The 24,136-nt window shown below is 60.3% G+C and overlaps 1 protein-coding gene across 6 annotated transcripts in view; it reads right to left on the bottom strand.

Annotated features, from left to right (window-relative positions):
• CASZ1 (castor zinc finger 1) overlaps nt 1–24,136 on the bottom strand; it is a 183,324-nt gene that overhangs the window by 73,842 nt on the left and 85,346 nt on the right. For 2 of the 6 annotated variants that reach the window (XM_080563623.1, XM_080563622.1), the window contains exon 1: nt 11,687–12,222. The exons of 3 other annotated variants lie outside the window; for them this stretch is intronic. Coding sequence is in view for 1 of the 3 variants with exons in the window: in XM_080563622.1 (XP_080419748.1) it covers nt 11,687–11,735 (49 nt within the window). In the remaining 2 variants the exon portion in view is untranslated. Of the gene's footprint in view, nt 1–11,686; nt 12,223–13,762; nt 13,854–24,136 lie in introns of those variants that run through there. One more of the 6 variants, XM_080563627.1, reaches the window with a different exon arrangement.

Below are 24,136 nucleotides of genomic sequence, written 5' to 3'. Positions count from 1 at the left end.
CAGGCCGGCAGGCAAGTCTGGTGGAGTGAGGGGCAGCGAGGGATGGGGAAGGAGGATGTGAGGGTCGGGGGAGAGAGCAGAGGGGACGGGAGAAAGGGACGGAAGAGAAAAAAGGAGTAAGAGAAACAAACAGGGGGGAGGGAGAGAAAGATGTCTATTAAAAACCTCAGTGCATAACACAAAATGTCAGGGTTTATAGCTTCATTCTTGGCATTGCTGGTACTGAGAACCCCACACAGAAATGTCACCGCTTGTCATGTTTAATCACCTGCTATTTGTTAACACCTTCGCTGCGAGGAGTCTGCCCCTCACCCCTTGCAGGCTTTCCTTTTGGAGGAGAAACCGCGAAAACAAGGCTCTGCCTCCCAGCTGCCCGCGGACAGCGTCAGCAGAGCCCAGGGCCAGGGGCACGGCGCTCTCGGTCCTGCGGGGTCCCCGGCCCGGCCACTCGGGGACACTCGGTGCCATGGGGCAGGGGACTGGTCTGCACCGAGAGACGCTGCTGGGAGGCCAGTGAGGCCAGTTTGCGGGCTGCAGGACAGGGAATGCAGACAGGAGCGGAGGGGAGGCTTGGCGAGGGTACCGGCCCCCCTCGCTGCTCCCCCAGCCCCGCACGCCCACCCTGCACAGCCCGCACTGAAGGGCTCCAACACACGCACGTATAACAAAATCCCCGAAATCCCTGCAAGCCTGGAATTCTCCGATCTGTTTGCTTGAACAGCAACTGTCACACGAAAGCAAACATCCAAAGCTGTTAAACGTGCGGTTGCAGTTCCTTGCCCTGGCACCCGCGCTGGTGACTTTGCTCCGGCTGCTCTCAGAGCCTCGCACCCCTGCCCTGTTTTTATGCCAGTTTTCCCCCGTGTCAGGCTGACTGCACGCTGGCTGGCTGACATCATGGCACGCTGCGAGAGGCATTACTTCGAGGTCATCCCTAGACAAGACTTTTCCCTACTATCTCATGCACCCCAACTGGACAGAAATCCAAGAGCAGCAGGGCTCACCCATAGGAGCGGGAACGATCTAATTCTGTGCTTTTCAGGCTCACCCAGCGAAATAAATCATCCCCCCACCCAAAGGAAGAAAACTTTAAAGATGTGCGCTCAGAGGTGACTAGTGCAGCCCTCCTGTTTTAACCACAGAACAGTTAGCAGTGCTGCCTCAACACAAACGCGGGCTCGGCTTCAGCTCGCTCCTCACCCCACGCTCCCAACTGCTTAGGTCAGTGCGCGGCGCTTCGAAGTGCTGATGCCAGTGAAGTCGGACTTCCCCTCTTAGAAATGAAGAGAGTTCGGGGAGCTGAAGAAACGACACTACGAGGAGCTGGGAGGGGAACCTAACTGCACCCTAACCGTCGTTTGGGCATTCAGAGCCCCAAAGGCAGCGGAAGGCGCCAGGAGCCCAGGGACCCACGCAGGGGTTTCTCCTCCAGCTCGCTGCGATGCTTGGAGCTGCGTCGCGCCCGACACAACGGGGCAGCTGCACTGCTGGCTGCAGCTGCAGGGCCGAGGGGCTTCCCGCTGCCGCGGTCATCAAGACGCTAAGGACAGGCTAGGGGAATATCCCGTACAGAAAAAAAAAAGTAAAACTGCAGAAAGCCAGCTCGTTTCTCTCCTGCCCCTGCCGTACGGTTTTTAAAGGCAGTTTAGATCTTCCAGTAGTGAGATGGAAAGGCTGGAGCCAAATGCAGCGGTTCTGGAAAGCCGGAGAGCAGGCTTTACACCTCGGTCTCCAGCAGGGATGCGGCAGACGCTCACCCGGAGCCTGGTGACAGGGACACGTGCCCCCACCCCAAGGACCCGCGAGGTCCAGGAGCCACCCCGAGTCCTATTCTGGGAACGGGAACAGCGCACAGGCCTCCCGCTGGCCTCGCGCCAAGGATAAAATTCACCCTCCTGAACACGGGCCAAGATGAGCTAAAGTGACTACTGACTTTTGTTGCCCAACTTGAGGCACCTTAAATGGGCCTATTTTTCAAAGTGTCACTGCTCGGCACGGCCGAGGACCGGGCCTCTCCGGGACGTGTAACGCTACGTGGCCAACCACCGCAGGAACCCAAAGACCGATATTCCTCACCTTTGGGACTTCTCCCAGCCTAGCCAGCCCTTCTGGCTTTTTTTTTCCCTTCCCCTCCCTTCTCCTCACTCTTTTCTTTTGCAGCTTTTTATGAATTTCTCCTAGCTTTCCTCCCTCTCCCCCCCTCAAGGTCACGCCGCTCATTTCCACGTTGAATATTTACTCAGCGAGCCAGGTCCTTTCACAGGCGCTCACCACAAATATGCTTTCTGATAAAGTCCGGAGAAAAGAAACTATAAAACCCAAAGCAATGTCAGAAATAAATAATTTTAAAAATATATCCCAACAGGGCAACGTGGGGCTGTAAGAGGGTAAGAAACTGCACCAGAGGAAGCCAGCAGGTAAAACCCACTTGGAGCGAGTTTACATCATTTCCCTGCATTTCCATGACTATTTCCTCGCTCTCTTTTCTTGTTTGTTTTCTCTTCCCCCCCACCCAGAGGCAGGACCCCTCAGCCCCCGGGTACATGCTCATTTGTGCCCCCCAGCAGCCAGCCCCCCCCAGACGGGCAGTTTTCAGCTACACGAAGTTTGCCCGTTCTCCCCGTGCCACCACCTGGGAGCAGCCTGCACAAAGCACACCCACCGGTCGTGCCCCACTTCCAGGAACTGCCGGGCCCTTAGTGGGGACATGGAGGGAGTCCTGGAGAGTTATTTTCGTGCTTAATTACTAAATCAGCTGACAGAGCAATCCCCCGGGCTGTCTGAAACGAAAAGCCCACGTCCGCCAGCCCAGGGCAGCTCTCCAAAGAGCCCAGCCTCCCTCGCCGCTCCGAGACGTGGCGTGTTTGGTAAGCACCCAACGCCAGAGAAACGAGATTTGGCCAGCACAATGTGATTTGGAAAATCCCAACCTCGGGCTTAAGAGCATCCAAGGAAGTTTTTACATTACTCTTAGCGACATCATTTCAGCTTCCATCTGGCCGTCGGAGATGGCTACTGGCCCATCTGGGCGGCCAAACTGAGAAGTAAGGCTTTCACCCCACCTGCTCCCACCACGCCAAGGAGCAGGGACCGAGCTCCCCGGGGGCATCCACACGTCCCCAGGGAGCCCGACTTCTCCTGGAGGCTGCAGGATGCCCAGGGTGCTGCCTGCTGTCGTGTTTAGGGTCCCAAGCTGCAAGTGCATGGCCGTGGTGCTTTGAGCAGCCCGTGCTGCTTTGCTGTGCTGGAGAAAACCGTGCGGAGCTGCGCTCGCCGGGACACCGGCACCGCTGGCAGCGGTAGGAGCAGGAGAACCACGCGGAGCTATTATAAGAGCAAATGTTTGGGTCCTCCAGCATCATAGTAACTAAACAGAAACCGCAAGTTACAAGCGTTTCCAGACGGTCGCAACCCTGAAATAACACAGACTTGCAGAAACGCTCTGATTTCAAGTGCTTTCTGCTAACTCGGCGCTAGCAGCGCGGGGACGGCGAGAGCAGCCCGCTGACGGCAGCAACGCCGTCCTAAGTGGCAGCGCACGAGGCGGCGTGGCGGGACGCTGCCGGGGCGCGTTGGCAGCCGGTCCCCTGCAGAGGCTGGGAAGCCAGCCGGGTGTCACCACGCCGCACAGGCTCCGGCGCCCCTGCCGCCTCCCTGGCACGGCCGGTCTCGTCTCGCTGCGTGCGGCTCGCCCTCCCTCCCTCCCAATGCGCACATGGCTTTAATGTTTTTATTACCTGTTTGACTCGCTGCCTTATTGCTTCTCCTCTTAATGGGGCTGTAACCGTGGAAACGAGGAATAAACGGCCACCAGAAAATGAGATGATTAAACAGGTCACCCTGGCAAAACAAACTCCGTGCTCGCACAGCCCGGGCTGTGTACGGCGGCTCCTGCCCAGGGGCCGGGGGGAGAGGGCGGCGGGGCCGTGGCGCTGCGGGAGGGAGCGCGGCACCCACGTGCCTCCCCGGGGAGCAGCGCGCTCGGCCCCAGAGGGACGATGCTCCGCGCCACCCAGGGCAGGCGTGCGAGAAGCAGCAAGGTTTGCTCGGGGAAGGCAGAGGAGAGCGAGGACAAGACGCATCCATGTAACTAGGGAAAAAATAGCAACTATTATGAATATAAATAGGCTGGACTGAAATCAAAACACAAGTCTGAGACAAGTTGCTGTCCTCTGGTGTCCCCGCCGCTGGCGCTGCCCATGCCTGCTCGTGGCAGTCCCAGTGGGGCAGAGACCTCCCCTGCCCCGTTGTCCCACGGCCCCACGGCCCCGCTCCTTGCTGCCAACGGGCTCGTTGGCCAAGCTGCTGGGACAGCAGGGCCCAGCCAGGCCCACAGGCGATGCGGGACGTTGTGGAGCAAGTGCCTGGCATGTACCCGAGGTCTCGGGAGGCAGCGTTTGGCCACAGCCCTCCCGAGGGCTGGGGAGGACGCCGGTCCCCAGCAGCGAGGCCGGCAGAAGGCAGGGCGGCCGCCCGCGCGTCTGCGTGCCCCCGGGTGCTGACACCTGAACACCACGTCCCTCCCTCAGCCAAGCCGGGAGGCAGCACGGTGCAGACCGAAATGTTGTCGAAAACAAAAATAAAACCCCAAAATAAACACACCGCAATCAAAAAAGCACGATCCCAAACCATCATTCAAAGTAGCGAGGATCCTGCCAGCAGCCCCGTCCTGTCCCGACCTGCCCGAAGCCAGACTCGCTGGGTGCTGGCGGCCTGGGAAGAGCAGGCTCCCGGCACCAAGAGCAACGAATTCAGCAGAAGAAACTGGAACGGCAAAGCCTGGCGAGGTGGAGATGAGAGACAACTGCTTGAAGCGCACAGGCGAGCGGTTGTGTGCTTTCTTTCAAAAAAAACAGCAGGTGGTTTATGAAAAGGGCCCTATTCTTTATAGTAATTTGAGCCATATTTCATTGTTTGATAGAAAAATCATAATATTCATGACCTCCTTTAACTGGAAGAAGTTCACTCATCTGAATATCAGCCCACAGACAAATCGGGAAATGAAAAATACAGAGACCAAGATAATGGAAGGGAGGTGGAGAGGAAAAAAAAAAAAAGGAAAACTAAGGCAGACCCAAAGACAGAATGGGAAGTCCAGGAGGGTGACAAAGAGTGAAGAGACTGTGGGAATGAGGAAACGAAGGAGGACATAAAGGAAAGCTATTTAGCAAGAAGAGTTAAATAGAAAAAGTCTGAGAAAAGCAAAAGACTGAAAACGCAGCGAGAGGGAGCTTTCTCTGAAAGTTTCCAAGCACATGGATCAACTCTGCAGAACCTCCTGAGCTCCTGTTAAGAATATTCAGATGCAATCACAAACTAAAATCAGGCCCTCTCCCCAGCCTCTGCTCCCCCACCCTCTTCCGACCGGGTCCTCCTCTGCTAACATCTGCTGCCTGCCTTCGGGACATGCAGATGGTAATTACTGCAGGAGCAGCTTCCTCTCCTTTCCCTGCTCGAGCGGGGCCACTCGCAAGAAGGCTTCAAGTTGTGGAAAGCCTTCAAGTTGTGGAAAGCCACCGCACGCCCCCGACCGCGGGGCTGGGGACGCGGGAGCCAGGCCCGTGCCGAGTCTGATGGCACAGCGGGGGGGAGGTGGGCGAAGAGATGAAGACGTTTGTCTACAAAACACGCCAACGGAAGGAGGAGGAAGATCTGACGCCTGCCCACATGGTTTGACCTGGCCCAAAGAAGGGAGGCCCGGGGAGAAGCTGGCTGGAGACGTGGAGCCACCTGCGCTGCTCCTGGTCGGGGCCGGGGCGGCGAGGAGGAGGGGGCAGCCCTGGGCGGGGAGCGGATTCATCCCGGCATGGTGCTGGCAAACGCCATGCGGAGAGGTGGAGCTGCTTTAATGAGGAGATGCTTCTATGACTCAGGCCTCAAAGGGATCGGGACTTTATTATTTTATTTTTCCATAATAAATTATGCCCTGGGATGCCAGGTCCCGCCGGGTTTTTCTGGAAATACCAGACAAAAGCTGGTGTTGCTAGCTGGCTTCTGACAGGTTCCCAGGTATGGAAGCTGACAGTTCCTGCTTCTTCCCCTGCCCCGGCCCAGCCAGTCCCGGCGGAGGGGCCTCGCTTCCGACGGAGGCCTCGCGCCTCCCCGGGGAGCCTCCTCGCGGGCCCACCACAGCCGCAGGGACGCCGAGGTGCCCGCGCTGGGTGCTGCCAGGAGCAGGCCGAGCTCTCGCACGGCCCCGGCACCGCGCCCCGGCTGCAGGGAGGAGCGCTGCGCCCGACCCGCACCCAGCGTGGCCGGCAGCCAGGCCTCCTCGCTTATCTCCATCACTGAAGCGCCCAGCCCTGGCTCTGGGCTGCTCAGGGGAGTGTGATTCTGCCCGCTTTATAGATCAGGGAGTTATTCATCCCACACCGAAGCCTCAGACTCTGCCGCGTCTCGCAGGCCTTTCTGGAGCTCCCTCGGTTGGGTTTGGGCTGAGCTTGGCCCCAGTTCAGCTCAAAGCCTGGCTCTGCAAAAATCCCCTGCACAACCACCTGCCTGCCTGCGGCCGCTGGGCCAGCCCAATGCCAAGGCCACCGCTGCCCAGGGACAGGCAACGTGCGGGGCACGGACCACGCCTGTCTCCTCCTGCTGCCAACGCCGACCCGCTCCTCGTCACGATGCCGCAGAGGCACAGAACCGGAGCGCAGAGGAAGGCGATGTCTTGAGAGAGCACCTGGAGGAGGCAAGGTTCAGCCCCAGAGCAGCCCCGGTGCACGTGAGCGTCCAGGAGCGTGGACGTGGGCGAGCGGCCGGGGCGATGCGCAGGACGGGGTGACGGGGACGTAGGTGTTGGGTGTGGGGAACACCTCCAGAAATGCTCCGGCGGAGCCTGGTGTTTTTACTGATTTCACAAGAGGCCCTGCTAAAATGTCACCTCTCCAAGAGCAAAACATGAGCACGGAGGTGAATCATCCTTTCACACCCCAAAACCAAGAATGGGTGGCAAAATTCTCTAGTGAGGCACCAAATCCTCAGGGGATTGCCATGAAGTGCACCCGGTGACTTCAGACTTCCCATCCTTTTTCCTTGTCTCTGCTTCTCCCCACCCCTCGCTCTCTCTTGCCAACCTACCTGGGCTGCTCAGCTTTTATTCCGAGCATGAAACTGCCCTAGGACTGGAAGCTTTAAGCAGTTTCCCAGCCTCCAGAAATTTGTTGGTTGTGTTTCTCCATGGCAAAGCAAACAGTTGCTTTGGTACCTGGCCACCACACCTAGCTCCCAAGTGCAATGGAAGAAAACACCAGGAAAGGCAGGAGAGGAGGACAAGTGAGGAATTCTTTGGGAAATTCCAACAAGAACGCATGTTACATGAGGGAAGTGCATGGTTTTGGTTCACTGTAATTACTTTTCCTCCGAAAGGCTCGACAGGATCTTTTACTTTCTGGACTCGCTATGGGAACAAAGGAGGGAAGCTGCTGGAGAACAGAGGAGCAGGGGCCAGGACCCCCCGGCTAAAGCTGCGCAGAGGAGGAGGAGAAGCCCCAGGGGAGCGCCCCCAGCCCAAGGACTGTCCCTATCCATGGAGGCTCTGGGTAGCCCCCTGGGGACCCTCTTGTGCCCTCCTGGCCTTGCCCCCCCAGGTCCTGTTCCACCACCCAGATACCTCCTCCTGTCCCCCGGCCCCCCTGCACCCCTCGGCGGGCCTGCAGCAGGAGGCCGACCGCTTTCCAGCCCGCAGGATCACCGGGATTAGAGGCAGCAAGTTTTTCTCTTGCTATTGATGTGTCTCCATCTCCCCTGTGAGAGGAAACGGAGCAACAAGGTCCTGGTCCAAGGGGCTCTCAATCCTCAAAATGGATTTTACCTGTCTCCGCAAGCCGCCGCCATCTCTCACCCCCCATTGCTTTCTCCCCGGGGAAATCAGTCTAAAAGGGGCTAATGGAACAATGTCCCTCTCTCTCCCCCCTCTCATTTTCTCTCTTTTTTTTTTTATTAGCATTTGTGGAATTTATTCCCAAACTCTCCTAATCTTTCGTACACAACCATTTGATTTGCATAACCCAGCCCCCTCTCATAAAAACTGGCTGCTAGTTTAATTAAAAAATGTAAATTTGCTGTCATCTCGGGGCCTGGTGAATTAGGACGACATCGGCATTTTTTATTGCTGAAGACGTCCAAATTGATCCAGTCCGCATTGAACCGGAGGGGAGGAGACGGTGCCGCGTGGGACTTTTGGCTGGAGGTTCTGCCCCTCCCCTGCTCCCAGCCAAGCCTCCTCTGCCCCCTCTTTGCCTGGCGAGGTGCGGCTGAGGACGAGGCCGCCGCTGCTTCTCCCAAACCCCAGCTGGATGGGCCAGCGCGGCCTCGGCAGCGTCAGCACCCCCGGGAGCTGAGCCCTGGGTGGCACCGGCGCTCGCCAAGCCCTGGGAACGGCGGCGGCGGCCCTGGGAGGGAGGGAAGGCGCCCAGCTGGAGGTGGGAGACGCAGCACCTCCCGTGGGACTTTTCATTACTTTCTGGATACTTTCAACCGAGTTTTCAGAGGGAAACCTAAATTGCAGGCTAGGCGGCAGCCGAGGGGGATGAGCCGGTGGCAGAGGGAGAGGCACAGTGGCCACCGGGGCTGCCAGTGTGAGGACAGCTGAGTGCTCTGGAAGCACCGGGATTGGGACAGGAGAAACCCCCATAAATTCCCACCTTGGAGAGCCCTCACTGATAGTGGCAAGTGGGAAACCGAGTGGAAGCATAAATAGTTCCCCAAAAAACAGAGAGAAATTGGTGGCACAGAAGTGGCACTTCAAACACTTGCTCCTTTCCAGCGGAGGTGCCTGTACCATTCACGGCTGGTTTCGGTGCACTTTGTCCCCCCCAGACACCGTTTTGCAGTGGGAGGACACAGCAGACCCCTCTCTGTTACACGGAACGGGACCCAGCGGGCCATCGGCAGGGCAGGGAAACAGCAGGGTAACTCGGGGACCCATTTTCTGGTCTTTCTGCAAGCTGCTGCTCTCCAGCACCGAACCAGCAGGAACACACCTACGGGCCTCAGCTGGCCTTGCAGCACACCCTTCAAGAAGTGGCTGGGCCCTGCTCAACACCGTGGTGGGTGCATTAATCCCTGCCTGGGTAAATAATTCTCCTACAGAAGGGTCTTCACTAGGTAAATGTAGGCACCCGAATGCTTTGTGCCCACCAAACATCTCACAGGACTACGAGAGAGTGACCCGAGCACCCAAACAAACCGTGTGAGCCCCCGCAGACCATGAACTCTCACAGCAGTGACACCAACCTTGACCGAGCCAGCCTCTCGCCAAAAATCTGCACTGCCAAAAAAAAAAAAAAAAAAGGAAAAAAAAAGCTGGCACGAGCCCAGAGGAGGTGTTCCTATCTGCTGGGTGTTTCAAACAGCAATAAAGCTTTAACAAAACAGTCACAAAATAACCCCTTGCGTGGAAAATTAGATGTTTCTCAACCTCTCCACCATAGGTTTCTCGGTGTCCATTCTGAGATCAGTTCCTGTAATCTCATACCAAGGATAATTAGGCTGGGGAACAGTTTCCCAAAGGAAGTGACAGGTGCCCAGTCACTCAAGATATTTACAACCCGGCTTGCAGAAAGTCACATGGAGGGAACATCTTGCCACGATCCTGGGTGGATGGACTCGGTCCCTGAATTCCTTCCAACCCTTCAGCACCGTGAAAGCTGCCGGCCCTCCAAGGTCCGCGCAAGCGCTGCCTGAGCTGAGAAAGCCCTGGGCAGAGCAGACTGTCAGACCCCACGTACCCGGTCCCTCCGGGAGAGGAACCCCTCCGGACTCGCCTCTGCCAGCTGGCAGCTGGCGCGGGCAGCCCTCGGGCACTGCCTCCGGGGAGCCGCAGCCTCGGGGCTTGGAGAGGATTCAAGAGGCAGCAAGGAGGGAGATAAGCTGGCCCCAGCAGATAAGGGTTCGAGGTGGTGATTATGGGGCAGGTCTTTGCCCTGAGATCATGACAAGACGGGTTCACCCACACACAGACCGTAATGCTGACTTAAACAGATCTCCCAGATCCTCATTTCCATGGCTCTCGCTGGGGCCCTGGGTTCCCATACCCGAGCACCGAAACCCACGCTACCCGCACGGCAGTGGGAAGGACAAGCGCGTGGCTCTCCCAAGGCCACGAAGGGTCCCTTCTGGGGACACTCGTTGCCTGGTCTGACCCTTCTGGGGACGTGGGACACATCCAGCAGAAGCCACCCCACCTCCCCTGCCCAGCCCGCGGCACCAGGCAGCTGCCGCCAATCCCATCTCCATCCCAGGACCTCCAGACGCTGGAGATCAGGGGCCGATCGCTGTTTATGACTCTTGAAAGCGTTCGCCCTCCCGCAGTTTCACCACATCCTTAGCTCCTGGGCTGCCCACGCGGCCTCCCAGCTCCTTGATCCGGGAGGGAGCAGCCGCACGCCCACGGCCGGGCCCAGGCAGAGCCGGCACCGTCGCGCCCGCGGGTGGCAGCGCTCCCCGAGCCGCTCGCGCCCTGGCATCGGGGAGATAGATAAATAAATCAACGAGACAGACGACGACAAAATTATCCCCTCGATCAAAATATCTGGGTACATAGTTCAGGCCCAGTCAATCATCAACCAGTTTATTACTATCGTAGTCCTTATTATAAAAAAAAAAAAAAAAGGCACCACACACACACGTAGGCACGCACCCCGGTGCTAATTACCCCGACCGTGGCGCTCGCCAGCGCAGGCCTGGTTGGCCTGTCGCTGCCGTTTAGGTTTCTGGTGGGGGAGAAGGGTTTAGGCCTGCTGGGGCAGCAGGTACGGCCACACGAGCGGGCTGTGGCCCGAGGGATTCCTACAGCCCCCAAACTGGGGACGTTTCTGCGTTGTGAGGGGCAGGTGAAAGCTTGCCCCAGGGCGGCCACGGCCACAGGGGCCGGTGCCCGAGCCTGGCCTGACACCCGACCGAAAGGACCGAAAGGCAGAGGGGGTGGCCGAGGAACGCTGGGGCCCGACACACGCCTGGTCCTGAGGCCTCGGAGCCCAGCGCCGGCCCCAGCCCGGGCGGCTGGAAGGGGTGGGGAGGTCCCGCACACCCCACACCGAAAGGACGAAAACAAACCCATCCCAGGTATCGCCCCGGTTGGAGAGGGGGGAAAAAAAAATAATAATAAATACTCATTAAATGTAATAAGCAGCCTCCTCGTCCGACACTGCCTTGTCCCAAATAAATTAAATTCCTTTTCATTTAGACAGCGCAGGAACCTGACCGGCAACCTTCACCGGCGAGACGCCGGGGCTTAGGAGGGGAACGAAATGAAAGAGAAAACAGCCCACACAACTCACAACAAACACAAGCGCCGAGCCGCTTCAAAACCCCCGAGAACTTCCCCTCCGCATCCTCGGCCCGGGCCCGGCCCCGGCTGCCGGGAAGCGGCGGAGCCGGCCCGGGGCTGCGGGGCTGGGACCGGGGAGGGGGGGGGGGGGGGGACCGGGGCTCGGGGAGCGGGGACCGGGGAGCAGGGAGAGGAAGCCGACTTCCGTAAAGCGAGCGAAAGAAAAGCGAAAGAGGCTGCGGGGCCCCGGCAGCACCTGGCGCCGCCCGGCGAGCCCCCGGGAAAAGTTTTGGGGCGGGGGGGGGAAAGGGACGGAGCGGGGCCGGCACCGGGATGGGGACGGGCACCGGGGGGGGGGGGGGACCGGGACACACGCACACACAGCCAGAGCCGGGCGACGGACAATTGTGCTGTACTTACCATAGTCGGAGAGCCGAAAGCCGAATTCACTTAAATAATCAACTTTCATAATACTTAATTAATACCTAATTGCGGCTGATTGCTCCCGAATAACAAGTTGTTACAGCCCTGATGTCATCGCCGTGCCGGTCCTCCCCGAGTCACTCGGGCAGCGGGGCCGGGGGCGGGCACCGGGCGCTGCGGGAGGCGGGGACGGGGCCGGGGCCACCACGCCCCCCCCGGGCCCCCCCGGGGCAGGTGCGGGGCCGGGGCCGGGCCGCGGCGGGGTCACCCGGGGGGCGGCCCCGGGGGGCGCGGGGGGCTCCCGGCGGGGCAGGGGAGAGGGGGAGGGCGGCCCCGGGGCCCGGTTCCTGCCCCCCTTCCCTGCCCGGTTCCTCCCCGGTTCCTTCCCCTACTGGTGCCCGGTTCCCCGGCCCCGCTCCCTGCCCGGTTCCTGCCCCTATCCCTGCCCGGTGCCTTCCCCTATCCCTGCCCGATTCCCCTGCCCGATTCCTTCCCCTATTCCTGCCCCCTTCCCTGCCCCGTTCCTGCCTAATTCCTGCGCGGTTCCCTGCCCCTATTCCTTCCCCTAATCCTGCCTGATTCCCCTGCCCCGTTCCCTGCCCCTATTCCTGCCTGATTCCCCTGCCCGATTCCTGCCCCAATTCCTCCCCCTATTCCTGCCCCCTTTCCCTGCCCCGTTCCCTTCCTGGTTCCCTGCCCCGTTCCCCACCCGCTACCCCCTCAGGAAATCACCTCCGCACTGCGCCGAGCCCCCACCACTTTATTATTATTATTGTTATATTTTTTTTGCAGCGAATTTCCTCATTTTTTGTTGCTTTATTTTTCTAAGTGGCAAAGAATGCGAGGGAGGTTCTAAGAGGCGTGTTGGGTAAACAGAGATATAAGGCTCTTTCTTTAAAACAAACGAACAGATTATTTACCTGATTAAATAGGTATTTTGAGCAGGTTGGAGGCTGTTTTTGGGAACACACCGCGCTTGGCTCCGCGGGCTTGGCAGCGCGGGGAGCAGCCGTGAACTCGGGGCTCCTAAATCCCTTTTATGAGCAGAACTCAATGTGTGTGTTGAAGGAGGCCAGCGCCACTACCCCCCTGCCCAGACGGGGAAACTGAGGCAGGGGTGAAGGAAGGCACTTGCCGAAAGCAGCCGGTACCGGCAGGCTCCGCGCCTGCAGCTCGGCCCCGACGCGGCTCCGGCAGGCCCACAGCGCCCGGGCGGCACGCCGGGCCGGAGGGCAGGCAGAAGGGAGCGGACAGGGGGTGTCGTTCACAAAAACCACAAGTATTTTGGCTTCTCCCGGAAAAATCTAAACAAAGCCTGGTGAAAAGGGGCCGGGCCGGGGCCAGCAGTGGCAGCAGGAGGCACGAGGGCCCAGGCAGAAGCGAAGGGCCTGAGCCGAGCCGTGGCGCTGGGCCACCGAGTGAAGTCAGGCTAATGTGAGGCGGGCGAGGGATCAGCACCACTGCCTTGTGACCCTGCCACCTCCTCTGGCCGGCACAGGCACCTGGTGCTGCCTTCCACGTGCTGCCCATCCGCAGGACACGGTGACAGGGACGTGGGCCCAGCCGATGTCACCCCGGTCCCATCGGGGCCTTGCCCTGCTCCCTCTGCCCCAGCAGGCGCTACGGCACCTGCCGCCCAGCGCCCGCCCCGGGAGCGCCCGTGGATAATCGCCGGGTCTGCGGCAGCTCCGTTCGGGCCCAACGCCTCCGCCAGGTGCGAGGCGTGTGACAGCCACCCCGTCACCTCGCTGCGCCCCGCGTCACCCAGCCCTCTCCACGTTCACTTCCACGAACTCCGCGCTCCGGGGATCCTCCCGCTCGCCTCCGCCGCTCCCTGGGAGCTGTGGCGGGGCCGTGCCGCCGCCGCCGCGCGCACGCGGCCCTCTGATCATACCTGTTCTTCGACACGCACCGGCCGAGCACCTCCACACGCCGGGATCCAAACCCTCCCCGCCCCTCCCAGCCCCATGCTCCCCAGCGGGGAACACCACGCTCTGCCCGCTCCCCTCAGCCGACACACACGCGTGCCCCTCCGCCGCGGCGCGTGGGACCCCCCCCAGACCCCAAACACACCCCCGGCATCCCCTCCGCCGGCTGCCCACCGTCCTTCCCACTCCTCCTGGCGGGAACAACTCGCCGAGGTGTTTTTTCAGGTGAAGTCCACGCCCTGCAGCTGACGCAACGGCGAGGCCCGATTTCCTATCTCGCAGATCTCCAGTCACAGGATCAGGTTTTATTTCCCCATCCTCCCTCCTTTGCCTCTTACCCAAGAAAAGGACGCTCTTCCCCCTCTCGGAGGCTCCTTTGGGGACCCCATACCCCTTCCCCAGGGCGGTACCCCCCTTCCCTGCCATCACCCCCCCGGGACACGAAGCCTCTCGGGTCCCCGACGGCTCCGGCCACCCCGTCGCTGGCAGGCTGGGGCCGCAGCACCCCTCGCCCCGCCGCGGCCGGAGCCACCCCAGCGGCGGCTGCCCTTCGCGGCAGGTGAAGCGCTCTCTCCTCGTCCCTTCCCACCCTCCCAGGGGCGTCGGGAGCTCTCGGTAATTAATGTTTGCCAGGTGCTCAGAGATCCTCAGATGAAAAGTGCAATGGGAGGGGGAAGGATGATTAATTTATTATTATTATTACAGTTTAATGCTTTCCCCGCAGACGGTGTGCCAGGGCTGAGCAGGGGGTGAGTCACGCTGATATGTGGGACATCCCCCTTTGTGCGTCTCTTTGTTTTTTTAATTTTTTTTTTTTATGCTGAGCCCATTTTCTTGGCAGTTTCTCCCTCCCTCGCTGGAGCTGACCCCGGGGCCCGGGGCCGTGCTCTGGATTCATGTGGGCTCAGGGCGCTGGCTCGCAGATTGCAGGTTGGAGATCTGGCAGCACCGCGCTCCTCCTCCTGCTCCTGCTTGGGGAGTTTATTAGGCAAATGCTCTTGCCCTATTTCTGTAATTTTGTTTGATTTCTGTTTCGTCAAGGGAGGCGCCCGGAGGCCTCGGGGCCTGGGCGGCAGGAGCAGACAATCCGTGCTTTCTTTCCCTTTCCTCCTCTTTCCCTCCTTCCTTCTCAATTCAGTTTCAATCACATTATTGGCACACGGCGCCCCGCGAGCATTGCCAAAGCGGCTGGGCCGAGCCTCCGTGTGCCGGGCGAGGCTCTGCTGGCATCGCCCCGGCCAAGTCCTCCCCCTTGGCGTCGCTCGAGAGGTCTGACACCGGCTCCCCCCGCGTGGCCACGGCTCCTCCAGCCGCCCCCAGCCCCCAGCGCCCACCGTTTGCCCAACGCTGCCCCTCTCTTGGCCACTGCCCAGGGGCAGCGACTGCAGCCTTGCGCGTCCTCCTGCTCCGCAGGGGCCCTGAAGACTTGGGGGCAAGGAGTGGCAGGGGTTTGGATGCGCTACCAATTAACTGCAGTTTACTACAGCGATTAAAAGTGCAGCCTGGGGATTTCAGGGCGAGGAAGCGAGGGGATAGTCCTGCCTGGGCACCGCGGCCAGGGCAGGTCCTTGGCACTGCAGAGCTCTGCCTGCAAAGGCAGCAAGCGCCACCCTGGGCCAGCCCTGAGCTGTCCCTGCAAAGCCCCGAGCAGCACGCGGGGCAGTGGGATGTCTCCACAGCCCCACAGCACCACGACCCGAGGGCAGGTCCCACACCGGGCAGAGCCCTTGCTGCGGGGCACGGGGCACACGCAGAACCCAAGGGTGTTTTGTGTCCCAGGAGCCGCGCGCCAGCCTGTCCTGCGCGCAGCAGGGGCGGTTTCCATAGCTGGGCTCTGGATTTGACTTGGGTCGAGCAGGAACGGAAGCAAGAAGGAGCAAGGGCAGAGAAAGGAGACCCTGGGCTGCACTCGGCGGGGACCTGCTCCTCCGGGACATGATGGGAGCATCCCCACGGCGGGGACTCTGAGCCCCTCACGCACGAGCCACGGCGACGAGCGCCCACAGGGAGCTGCCCACGCCACGCCACGCGTGCAGCCACGCGGGCTGGCCCTGCTCGTGCGACGAGGCCGCCGAGCATCGCCGCTACTGACACAGGGGACACGCCGGTGGCTCCACGCAAGCCCGGGTGCGCGCCAGCGCCGCGTCCGCGTGGGACACGAGCGCCCGTGCGGCACTCGGGGCCCCGCGGGAGCCCTGGCCGAGGCCGGCGGGGTGCGGGGAGCAGCGGCGGGCGGGAAGTGTGAGGCAGACGCAGCGATTGCATTACTGCAGGAGCCCGGGCTGGCAGTGCCGAGCTATCGTCCCCGTAATCCTGTTAGCCAGCAATCTCCATTCCGAAAGAGCTTCATTTCTTTGTGAATATTTGTAAACTAGATATCTAATGGAAAATTATAGGAAAATTATAGTGAAATTCATGACGAAGAAATCCGATTAGCCCTAATTCAATTATGCCATCTTAGCCCACACAGCACATTTCCCATTTTTTTCCCATAAATACCAATGCCAGGGGTCCGGGTAATCAAATAAAATTGAAAATCATCTTCCCATTAAATTCAATTAGCTGCAATTTCTAAAGCCTATCAGAGATTTTAATTACTAAATTATAAAATTCTCCAATGCTAAATTGAAACTAAAAAAATTGCACATCCTTGTGTTTCAGAAGAAAAAAACCTAGCAGAAACCTTGAAAAATACCCTTCTCCTCCCATCAGCGCCCACGTGAGCACGGGCCTGGGGAGGCTTCATCAGAGGGCTGGTGGTGGAGGGACGCGAGCCAGGCCTGGGGAAGAAGGCGGCTACCTGCGAGGGAAGAAGGCAGCAGCGGAGACCCGAAGCCCAAATCCAGCCCCAGGCACAGCACCACGGGCCGCAGGAGGGCCGGGGAGAGGCTGGCAACCTCGGCAGAGCCTTCGCTCCCTGTTCCCAGCCGAGCTCGCTCCTCCGTTCGAGCTGCTTCCCCGCTCCTCCGCGCTGCTCTGCCAGGAGGAGCGACGTGCTCCCGCAGCCGGCTCCCGGCCCGGGCTCTCTAGGAGCTGAAACGAGTTTTGCCTGCAAATGGGCTCCGTGGGGCAGTCCCTGGAGTCTCGGTGTGCCAAACCCAGGGCAGGAGAGCTGGCGATGCCCAGAGGGAAGCAGGAGGGCAGATGCTACCTTTGTGCTCCTGATAAAGCTCCTTGAATAATAGCCATGCAAGCCTGGTCCTGACACTGAATTAAGGGAAGCTGGAGCCCTGAGCAAACCGATTTAGCTTGGAGCACTACTCCAGCAAACACGTGGGATGTTCGGGAGCAGGGGGACGTGATCACCCTCCCCTGATAGCGTTCACGGAGGCACCAGGCAGGCAAGCCCATCCCTGAACTCTTCTTTATTCAACAACCAGCCCAAGCAGGCAAAGGGGGAACCGACAAAGGCTGTGCCTACAGATGCTCTCTCCCAGCCCTGCATCCCCGGGGACCACCACGGCACAGCCAAGTGTCGAGGGGCAATTAACTGTGCGAACAAGCAGTGGGAGGAGAAGCTCGGCTCTCCAGTCACAATACCTGACCCTCCGCGAGGCAGCGAGGGAGGATTTTCTGACACCGCTTTTATGCCGGAGCGCACTTTTGTGTGGTACCCTAAAGGGTTTATTCATGCGCTACCAGAAACGAGCCCAGTTTCTAGCGCGTTTCAGCTTTAACTAAGCGCTCCAGCTGCCCCGAACCAGGCCGATACTCGGTTTAATTTACTGGGCGCCCGAAAGTTGCCAGCAGGGAGTTGCCCGCAAACAGAACAACAACAAAAAAGTTAATGATCTGGGCTTTTTCTTTAATAAATAGGCAAACTGGCTGAGCCGGATTGTTGGCTGGGATTCGTCTCCCCTTTATCACCCTGGAGCTTCTGTGACACATTCTCCAAATCATCAGCATTTTGCAATTTGAGGTCGTTACCAAATACTATTTTTTTGCCAAGGAAGGGAGAAAAATAAATTAATAATTAAGGAGCCCAAGCAGGGAGAGGCTGCGGGTTGGATGGCGCTGCCACCTCCGCGGGGATTGCTCAGGCACCTGGCGCCCGCCCAGCGCGCACCTCGGTCGCCGGCTCACCCTGGAATGTGGGGCTGGCACCCGGGCGCTACTGGATTTTACTACGAATTAATCAAAGTCTCTTCTGCAAACGTCTAACGCTAAATCACCGCTGGCTGAGCTTCAACTGCGATTCCCCCCGTTGCGGGATTCGGCGCAGGGAGATTACCAGCTCCAGGTGAAAAGCTGAAGGGGCTTTCCTCGCTGCCGATCTCCCCGCGCTCCGAGGCACCAGCCTCTCCCAGCTGGAAGGGGAAGAGATTTCCTGCAGCTCTTCTCCCGCTCGCAGCAGGTAGCCGCGCAGACGCTCCAGATAGGCTGGGATAAATCTGTCTGTGCTGCCTGACTGGAGTGTGCTTACACCAGAGAGGAATTTGACTTGACTGCGAGCCTGATGCAGACACCACAGGACTGTATTGGCGGCGTGAGCCTCTGCGCCCGGACGCCTGCGTGGCCGTGGGTGCGTCCCCGTGCGGGAGGCCAGGAAGAGCCGTGAGCCCGCACGGCACGGCACGGCACGGCATGGCACGGCACGGCATGGCACAGCACGGCATGGCATGGCACGGCACGGCACGGCCACACACTGGTGCACACAGCCGTGCACAGCCCCGGCGCCACCCATGCGTGCAGGGCCGTGTGGCCGGATGCTGCGGGGCTGTCCGCAGCCGTGCGGCTGTAAATTTCTCCGTGGGGGCTCGCGGTGTGTGCCTGCTGCCCTTGTCACAGCGCTTGTGGTACCAAGCCACCCTCCCCGGGCCAGAGTGCTGCGGCCGGTGCTCAGCACGGCCACGGTCCACGTCCCCGCACTGCTCTCCAGAGACGCAGCGCTGCCCTGAGCCGTGGGTGAGCCGTATTTCCCTCTCTGCACTTCGCCTGTCTCAGAGCCCTCTCGTATTTTCAGTGCTCACCAGACCGTGAATTCACCTTCATACCAGTTACAGGGTTATTTAGCTTCTCCCGACGCCAATAACCACCCCGCGCTCCCTGGCAGCCCAGCCTCCTCCCGGGGGCGGGCAGGGCCCCCTGCCTCGGTGCCCCCCGAGCACACCCAGCAGGGGCACAGGGGACAGACTCCGAGCAGGACACTGTGCCCTGGGACACTGCTTGCCCACCGGCAACCTACACTGGGAAAAGGCAACGGCAGGAGAGCTACAAATGGGATGGAGGGGAGGAAAATCCCCCGAGACAACAGAGAACGGAGCAGGGAGGGCACTTACAGCGGGTTTTGGCCCTGCACACCCCGCAAAGCAGCGCTCTGCAGCACTCGGCACCGGTGTTTCTCCCTGAAATCACAGGGAGCAGCTGGGGAGCCCCGTGTAGCTGCTGCGACACGGCTGGGCAGTGCTGGGGACGGCCTAGCCACGTGGGGATGCGCCCTGGTGACGTGCCGGACCCCGCACAAGGAAGGGCAGCGAGCAGCCTGTCCTCTGTCACGAGGAAACCTCCCTCCCTCCCTCCCTGGCCCCAAGCCACCCTGCCGCTGGCTCTGCTGCGGGCTCGCTCCCAGACCTGCGTGGCACCTTTCTGGCAGCCTTCCCCCCACCGCCAAGCGCCCGTCCCTTGGCATCGGGTGCACCAGACAAGGAGCACGAGCCCCCGCGGGGCCTGGGGTGTCTCGTGCCCTCTGCGCCACCACTGTCCCCAGCCCAGGGGACGAAGGCTGTTCGATGGACAGGGTTCCCTCTCTGTTCCTGGGTTCTTGGTTCCCTCTGTGCTGCTGGGACGGAGCTCAGAGCGGGCACTCGGCTATCTCAGCACCGCTGTGGTCTGGGGTAAAGCTCAAACACGGCCCCACTTCACCACATGTGCACGGAGACATCCCCACAAGCCCAGCGTGTGCACGGGCATGGGTGTGCACACAGAACGGGGACGGCACGGGTCCGGGAAGGGACTCGGGGTGCCAGCACTGCTCTCACCCCTTATCTCACACTACAGGAGGACCCAAAGGGAAGGGGAAAGGGCAGAGCGAGGCAGCCACACTGGCACGGGCTCATCGCAGCCACGCTCCTCAGCCGGGCTCCCCGGGACAGCTCTCACCCCTGGGCTTCTGCTGCAGCCCCGCTGCCACCCGAAGCCGAGCGGGGGTCCCGGCGGAGCCGCCCGCGGTGCCTCACCTGCCCCGAGCACACCCCAGCCTCCCGCGCGCCCGTATCGCCATTAAATAAAAGCTCTGTGCAAACAATAGATCAATAGAGCCCCCGCCTCTTCGGAAGGAAAACAAACACCCGGATCACCGCAAATTAGAGAATGTTTCGCTTCACTTCATCCAAACAGGCTGACAATTTTTTTGGGTTGTTGCCACGGCGACAGAATAACACAGCGTTCAGCCTGTTGCAGAACAATCAATTAAGTTAATGCCTCCGAGTGCCTGTTTACTCTTCCATTTAGGAGGTGCTGCTCTCGCTCGCTCTTTTCTCGCTCGTTTTACATTTCTCATCCTTCTCTCCCCGCTCCGATTCTTTCTCTGTTTAACCTAAAATAAAGTCCCTCCCCTCAGCCACCTCCTCCCGGCTTGTAAGGAGCCTCCCACTTTTCTGAACGATCACCTGGAATAAAGTTTCTTCCTCTCTTTGACTCTTGCCTTTCTTCCTTTCTCCCCAGAAAAGCAGGAAGAAAGTGGGAACTTACCCCACCTGCCCCACACAGCCCGACCCCTCGCCCAGTGTGCCCAGGAACCTGCAAAGTTTGCAAACGCCGGCGCTGAGCAGCCCTGGGGCAGCCCGGGGTGGAATCCCTCCACCTCCCAGGAGATGCTGCAGAGCTCTCGAGCTACAGACCTCTGAAGTTGTCCGAAACCCCACCACTGCCACTGGTTTTCACACCGTGAGCCATAACCAGAAATGAGGACCTGCCTTGTCCTAAGTGCTGGATAAAAGGAGACCTATAAAAGGGCCTTAGGGTCCAGGTCTCATCCTACGGGCCGTGTTGAATGAAACTTGTAAGTATGTGCTTGGATGAATTCGGCTGAAGCAGAACTCAGCGCGGTGCTCGAAGCACACTGCTGAACGAGGCTGGGCCACTCTCGGCGGGGCACCGCTGCCAGCAGGCTGGTGCAGATCCATCGCTGCGGCCCTTTAAAGCAAGCAGAAGGCAGAGCCTCCCTCCCGGCTGGCCCTGACCACCAGCCTGTAACGCTCGCGTGTGCTCGCCGCCGTTCTTGCGGGTTTGTTTGCTGCCTCGCAGCCAGCACGAGCGGTGACACTTGGTGGCATCACCCTGCAGCCGCTCTCCCAGCAGCCCCGCTCTCCTGCAGCTGTCCTGCAGCACGTTACACGGTGCAAAGGGCCCTGCTCTGCCATCCTGGGGGAAACGAGGTGCCAGAAGTGAAAGGATTTATCCGAGGCCAAGCCTGAGATGTAATTCAGGGCTTCTGCCTCCTGATCTCTGCACCCTGGTGCTGCCCGGTACGGGCACGACACTCCTACCCTTCCATCTTTAAACCCCCAGGGAAGTGTCCATCTTCCCCAAATCCACATCCACTAAAATTATCAGGAAAAGCAAAGGCAGACACGGTGGGAAAGCCCCCCAGCTCCAGGATATTGCCTTCTCACCCTGCAACCGGCAGCAAGTGCCTGGGTGCGCAGCCCCTGTTAATTCAGCACGGCGCAGGCGGGACGAGGCTGCAGGAGGGGAGCTCCGAAACAAGGCAAAATCTCTGGCGTGGGGTCAAACTGGCCCCTCTCCTCCCGCTCCCCCCGCAGGACCTCCCCGACGGCCAGGTCCTCGCACGCCGGCAGTGCCAGCCCGCGCAGCAGCGAGCGGGGCAGTGCCCACCGGCGCGCTCCCTCTCCCCTCCCCGGGAAGTTGTCAGCAGAAGCTGCTGGAGCAGGGGCTCGTTGACTGCTCCCTGTCCATTACAGCCCAGATTATAAGCATATTGCACAGTGCTCTCTGCACGGTGCTGGGGAAATCCAATACGCTGAAAGGTTAATGCAATCAATTAGGGTGACAAGGAAGTAGAGTAAAGCCTTCCGAGTAGATGAAAGGGAGAGAGACGGAGACAGAGAAAAGCAAAGAGAAGCGGGGGGTGAAAGGAGCAAAGCAAGGCGGGTGGGAGGAGGAAGAAGAGGGCGCGCGGGGCTTGTGCTATAGATGGCGAGGTGCTGGGTGGCCATGGCCGTGTCCTGCCCAGTGAGGACAGGGTGCGGTGGTCCCCAGGGACAAGAATCCCCTGTCCTGGATTTCCCTGCCCTCTGCTGCAGCGTGCACGGCCCTACTCGAACAGCCGCTGCCCAGCCTGTCCTGCCACCCATCCTGCCCGTCCCAGGGCGTGCAGCCCAGGGGACAGCCCCAGCCTTCCCCGCTGGCCCAGACGTGGCTCTAGCTAGCCCAGCCCCTGCTCTCTGCCCCCCGCCTGCGCCGAACTTCATTAACCTGGGCGGACAGGTCAGCGAGTGCGGCCCCTTCCTACCGCGGCTCCCGCTCGCGCGCGGCCCCGCCGAGGAGAACGTGACACCAGCTCATTAGGACAAATTATTACTCTATAACCCCTGCCGCAATGTCCCTTAATATGCCTATTTAGCAAGAGACAAGTCCTGGTGGGCTCCTCGCCATTAAAACAACCTCACAAATCACCAGAGGCACAAGCACCGCTGGCGGTGCCGCCGGGGCGGCCGTACCCCGACGGGGACCGGAGGGGCTCAGCCTCCCCTGCCGGAATGGGGCCCCGGGTGCCGCTGGGGCAGGCGGGGAGTCACCGCCCGGCCCTGGTGTCGGTGCGACGAGGTGGGAAATCCGCTGTAGGAGCGAGCTGGGATGGCTGCTTGGAGCGCTGGAGCTGCTTCGCAGGGCCCCTGCCTCGCTCTGCCCTCCAGCAGCACCGCCGGCGTCGCGTTCCACGCGGAGACCTACGAGACTCCAACGTTTCCTCCGCTCTCCCCCGAAGTCGGTGCCTGGCTGCACGCGCTGGGATGCGATGCTGCCCGCTAGCTCCTCGCAGGTGGGGAGCAAAGCCCGGGAGGCAGCTCAGGGGCCGGCTCCGTCCGCAGGCGCTGCGCTCCCTCCCCGCTCGCCCCTTGCACATGAAGGCAGGCGGCTTGCACCTTGCGGGGAGGACGGGGCTGCGGGCTGTCTGGGGCTAATCCAGAGATTACGGAACCTCTGCAATTCAGGGCACAGTGCGTGAGATATCACAGGGGAAGAAAGGCGGGCAAATGTCAGAGGAAGGCTGCTGCTGAGCAGGGAGGGCGAGCGTGAGGAAAGCAGGCTCCAGCCTGACCCGCAGGAGAGGGGAAAGGGAGGAAGAAAAGAGGGAATCACATAAAAACTGCACCGACGAGAAGAGAGGGAGAAGGGGGAAGGAAGCAGAGCTGTGCCCGGAAAGAGTGTGTGAGAAATAAATGCGACGGAAGGAAGAAAGGAAGGAAAGTGCCAAAAGCGTGTGAGGCTGGGCACAGGAGAGGGCAGAAGGAGAGCGAATGGACGGAGGAGTAAGGGACCGAGAGAGAAAGAGAGGGAGGGAGGAAAAGGAAGAGAAAAGAGCAAGAATAGCCACGCAGCAAGGAGCACGCGGGCGAGGCCGAGCGCTGTAACCAGGGTTATGAAGCATGAAAAGGGAAGAATCTGCCTGTTCCTTTCAGCGCTCGGAGCATGGCGCTCGGTGCTGACCTACACTGTGCCCGGCTGTGATCACGTTTTCAGGGCCACTGCCTGCCGATCCCAAACAATGATGGGGAGCCTTTGAAGTCAGAGAAAGAAGCCGCAATGTGAACAGGGGACTTTCTTTTTTTTTTTTTTTTTTCTTCTCTTCCCCCCCTTTTTTTTTAAGGGTGGGGGGTAAGGAGGGAGGAAAAGGAAGGGCTGGCGGGGCGGGGGGAGGCTGGGGGAGAGGTTGCGAGGACAAAACCGAGAGTTGCTCTCAGCGGGGCGTCCCGAAACGCGAGAGACAAAAAGAAAACAAACAGTTTATGAGTAGGGCACATGCTGCCTGTGTCTGCGCGCCCTGCGCTGCCGGCCCCCCGTGCTCCCAGGGAGGCTTCTGTTCCCCAGCAATGATGGATGGACGCGCGGGGCCATTCAGGCCCCCGTGTTACAGCAGCGGTATTTACATAACACTGGCCTTCCACCGGTCACCTCTGACACTGCCCGGCCCGGCTCGGGGCCCCCCGGCCCCCAGGCAGCCCCAAGCCCCTCCGATCCCGCTCAGACCCAGCCCGCCAGCTCCCTGCGCAGGACCGTGGGGTCCCCGCTGCCACAGGGCAGAGCACGCCCAGCCTCCCCACACCACTGCCACGTCTCCCCTGGCCTCGTCCTGGGCTTGTCTTGGTGCCTGGAGAAGGAGCGGAGCCACGGGAGAGGAGAGCCTTGGTGGTGCTGCAGGGGGTGCAGCCGGCGGGGAGGGATGGGGACTTCGCAGCAGGTGGCACAGGGACCCAGCTAGCACATGGAGATGAGGGTTTGAGATCCCCTTTTGTCTCCCGGGGCTCTCAGCCCCTGAGTCTTCTCCAGCACCAAGCCA

The sequence above is a fragment of the Anser brachyrhynchus genome (genome assembly GCF_964034855.1).
Source record: "Anser brachyrhynchus genome assembly, chromosome: 21".
NCBI lineage: Eukaryota > Metazoa > Chordata > Aves > Anseriformes > Anatidae > Anser > Anser brachyrhynchus.
The sequence above is the reverse complement of the archived record's forward strand: the minus strand, read 5'-3'. Positions and strand labels throughout refer to the sequence as shown.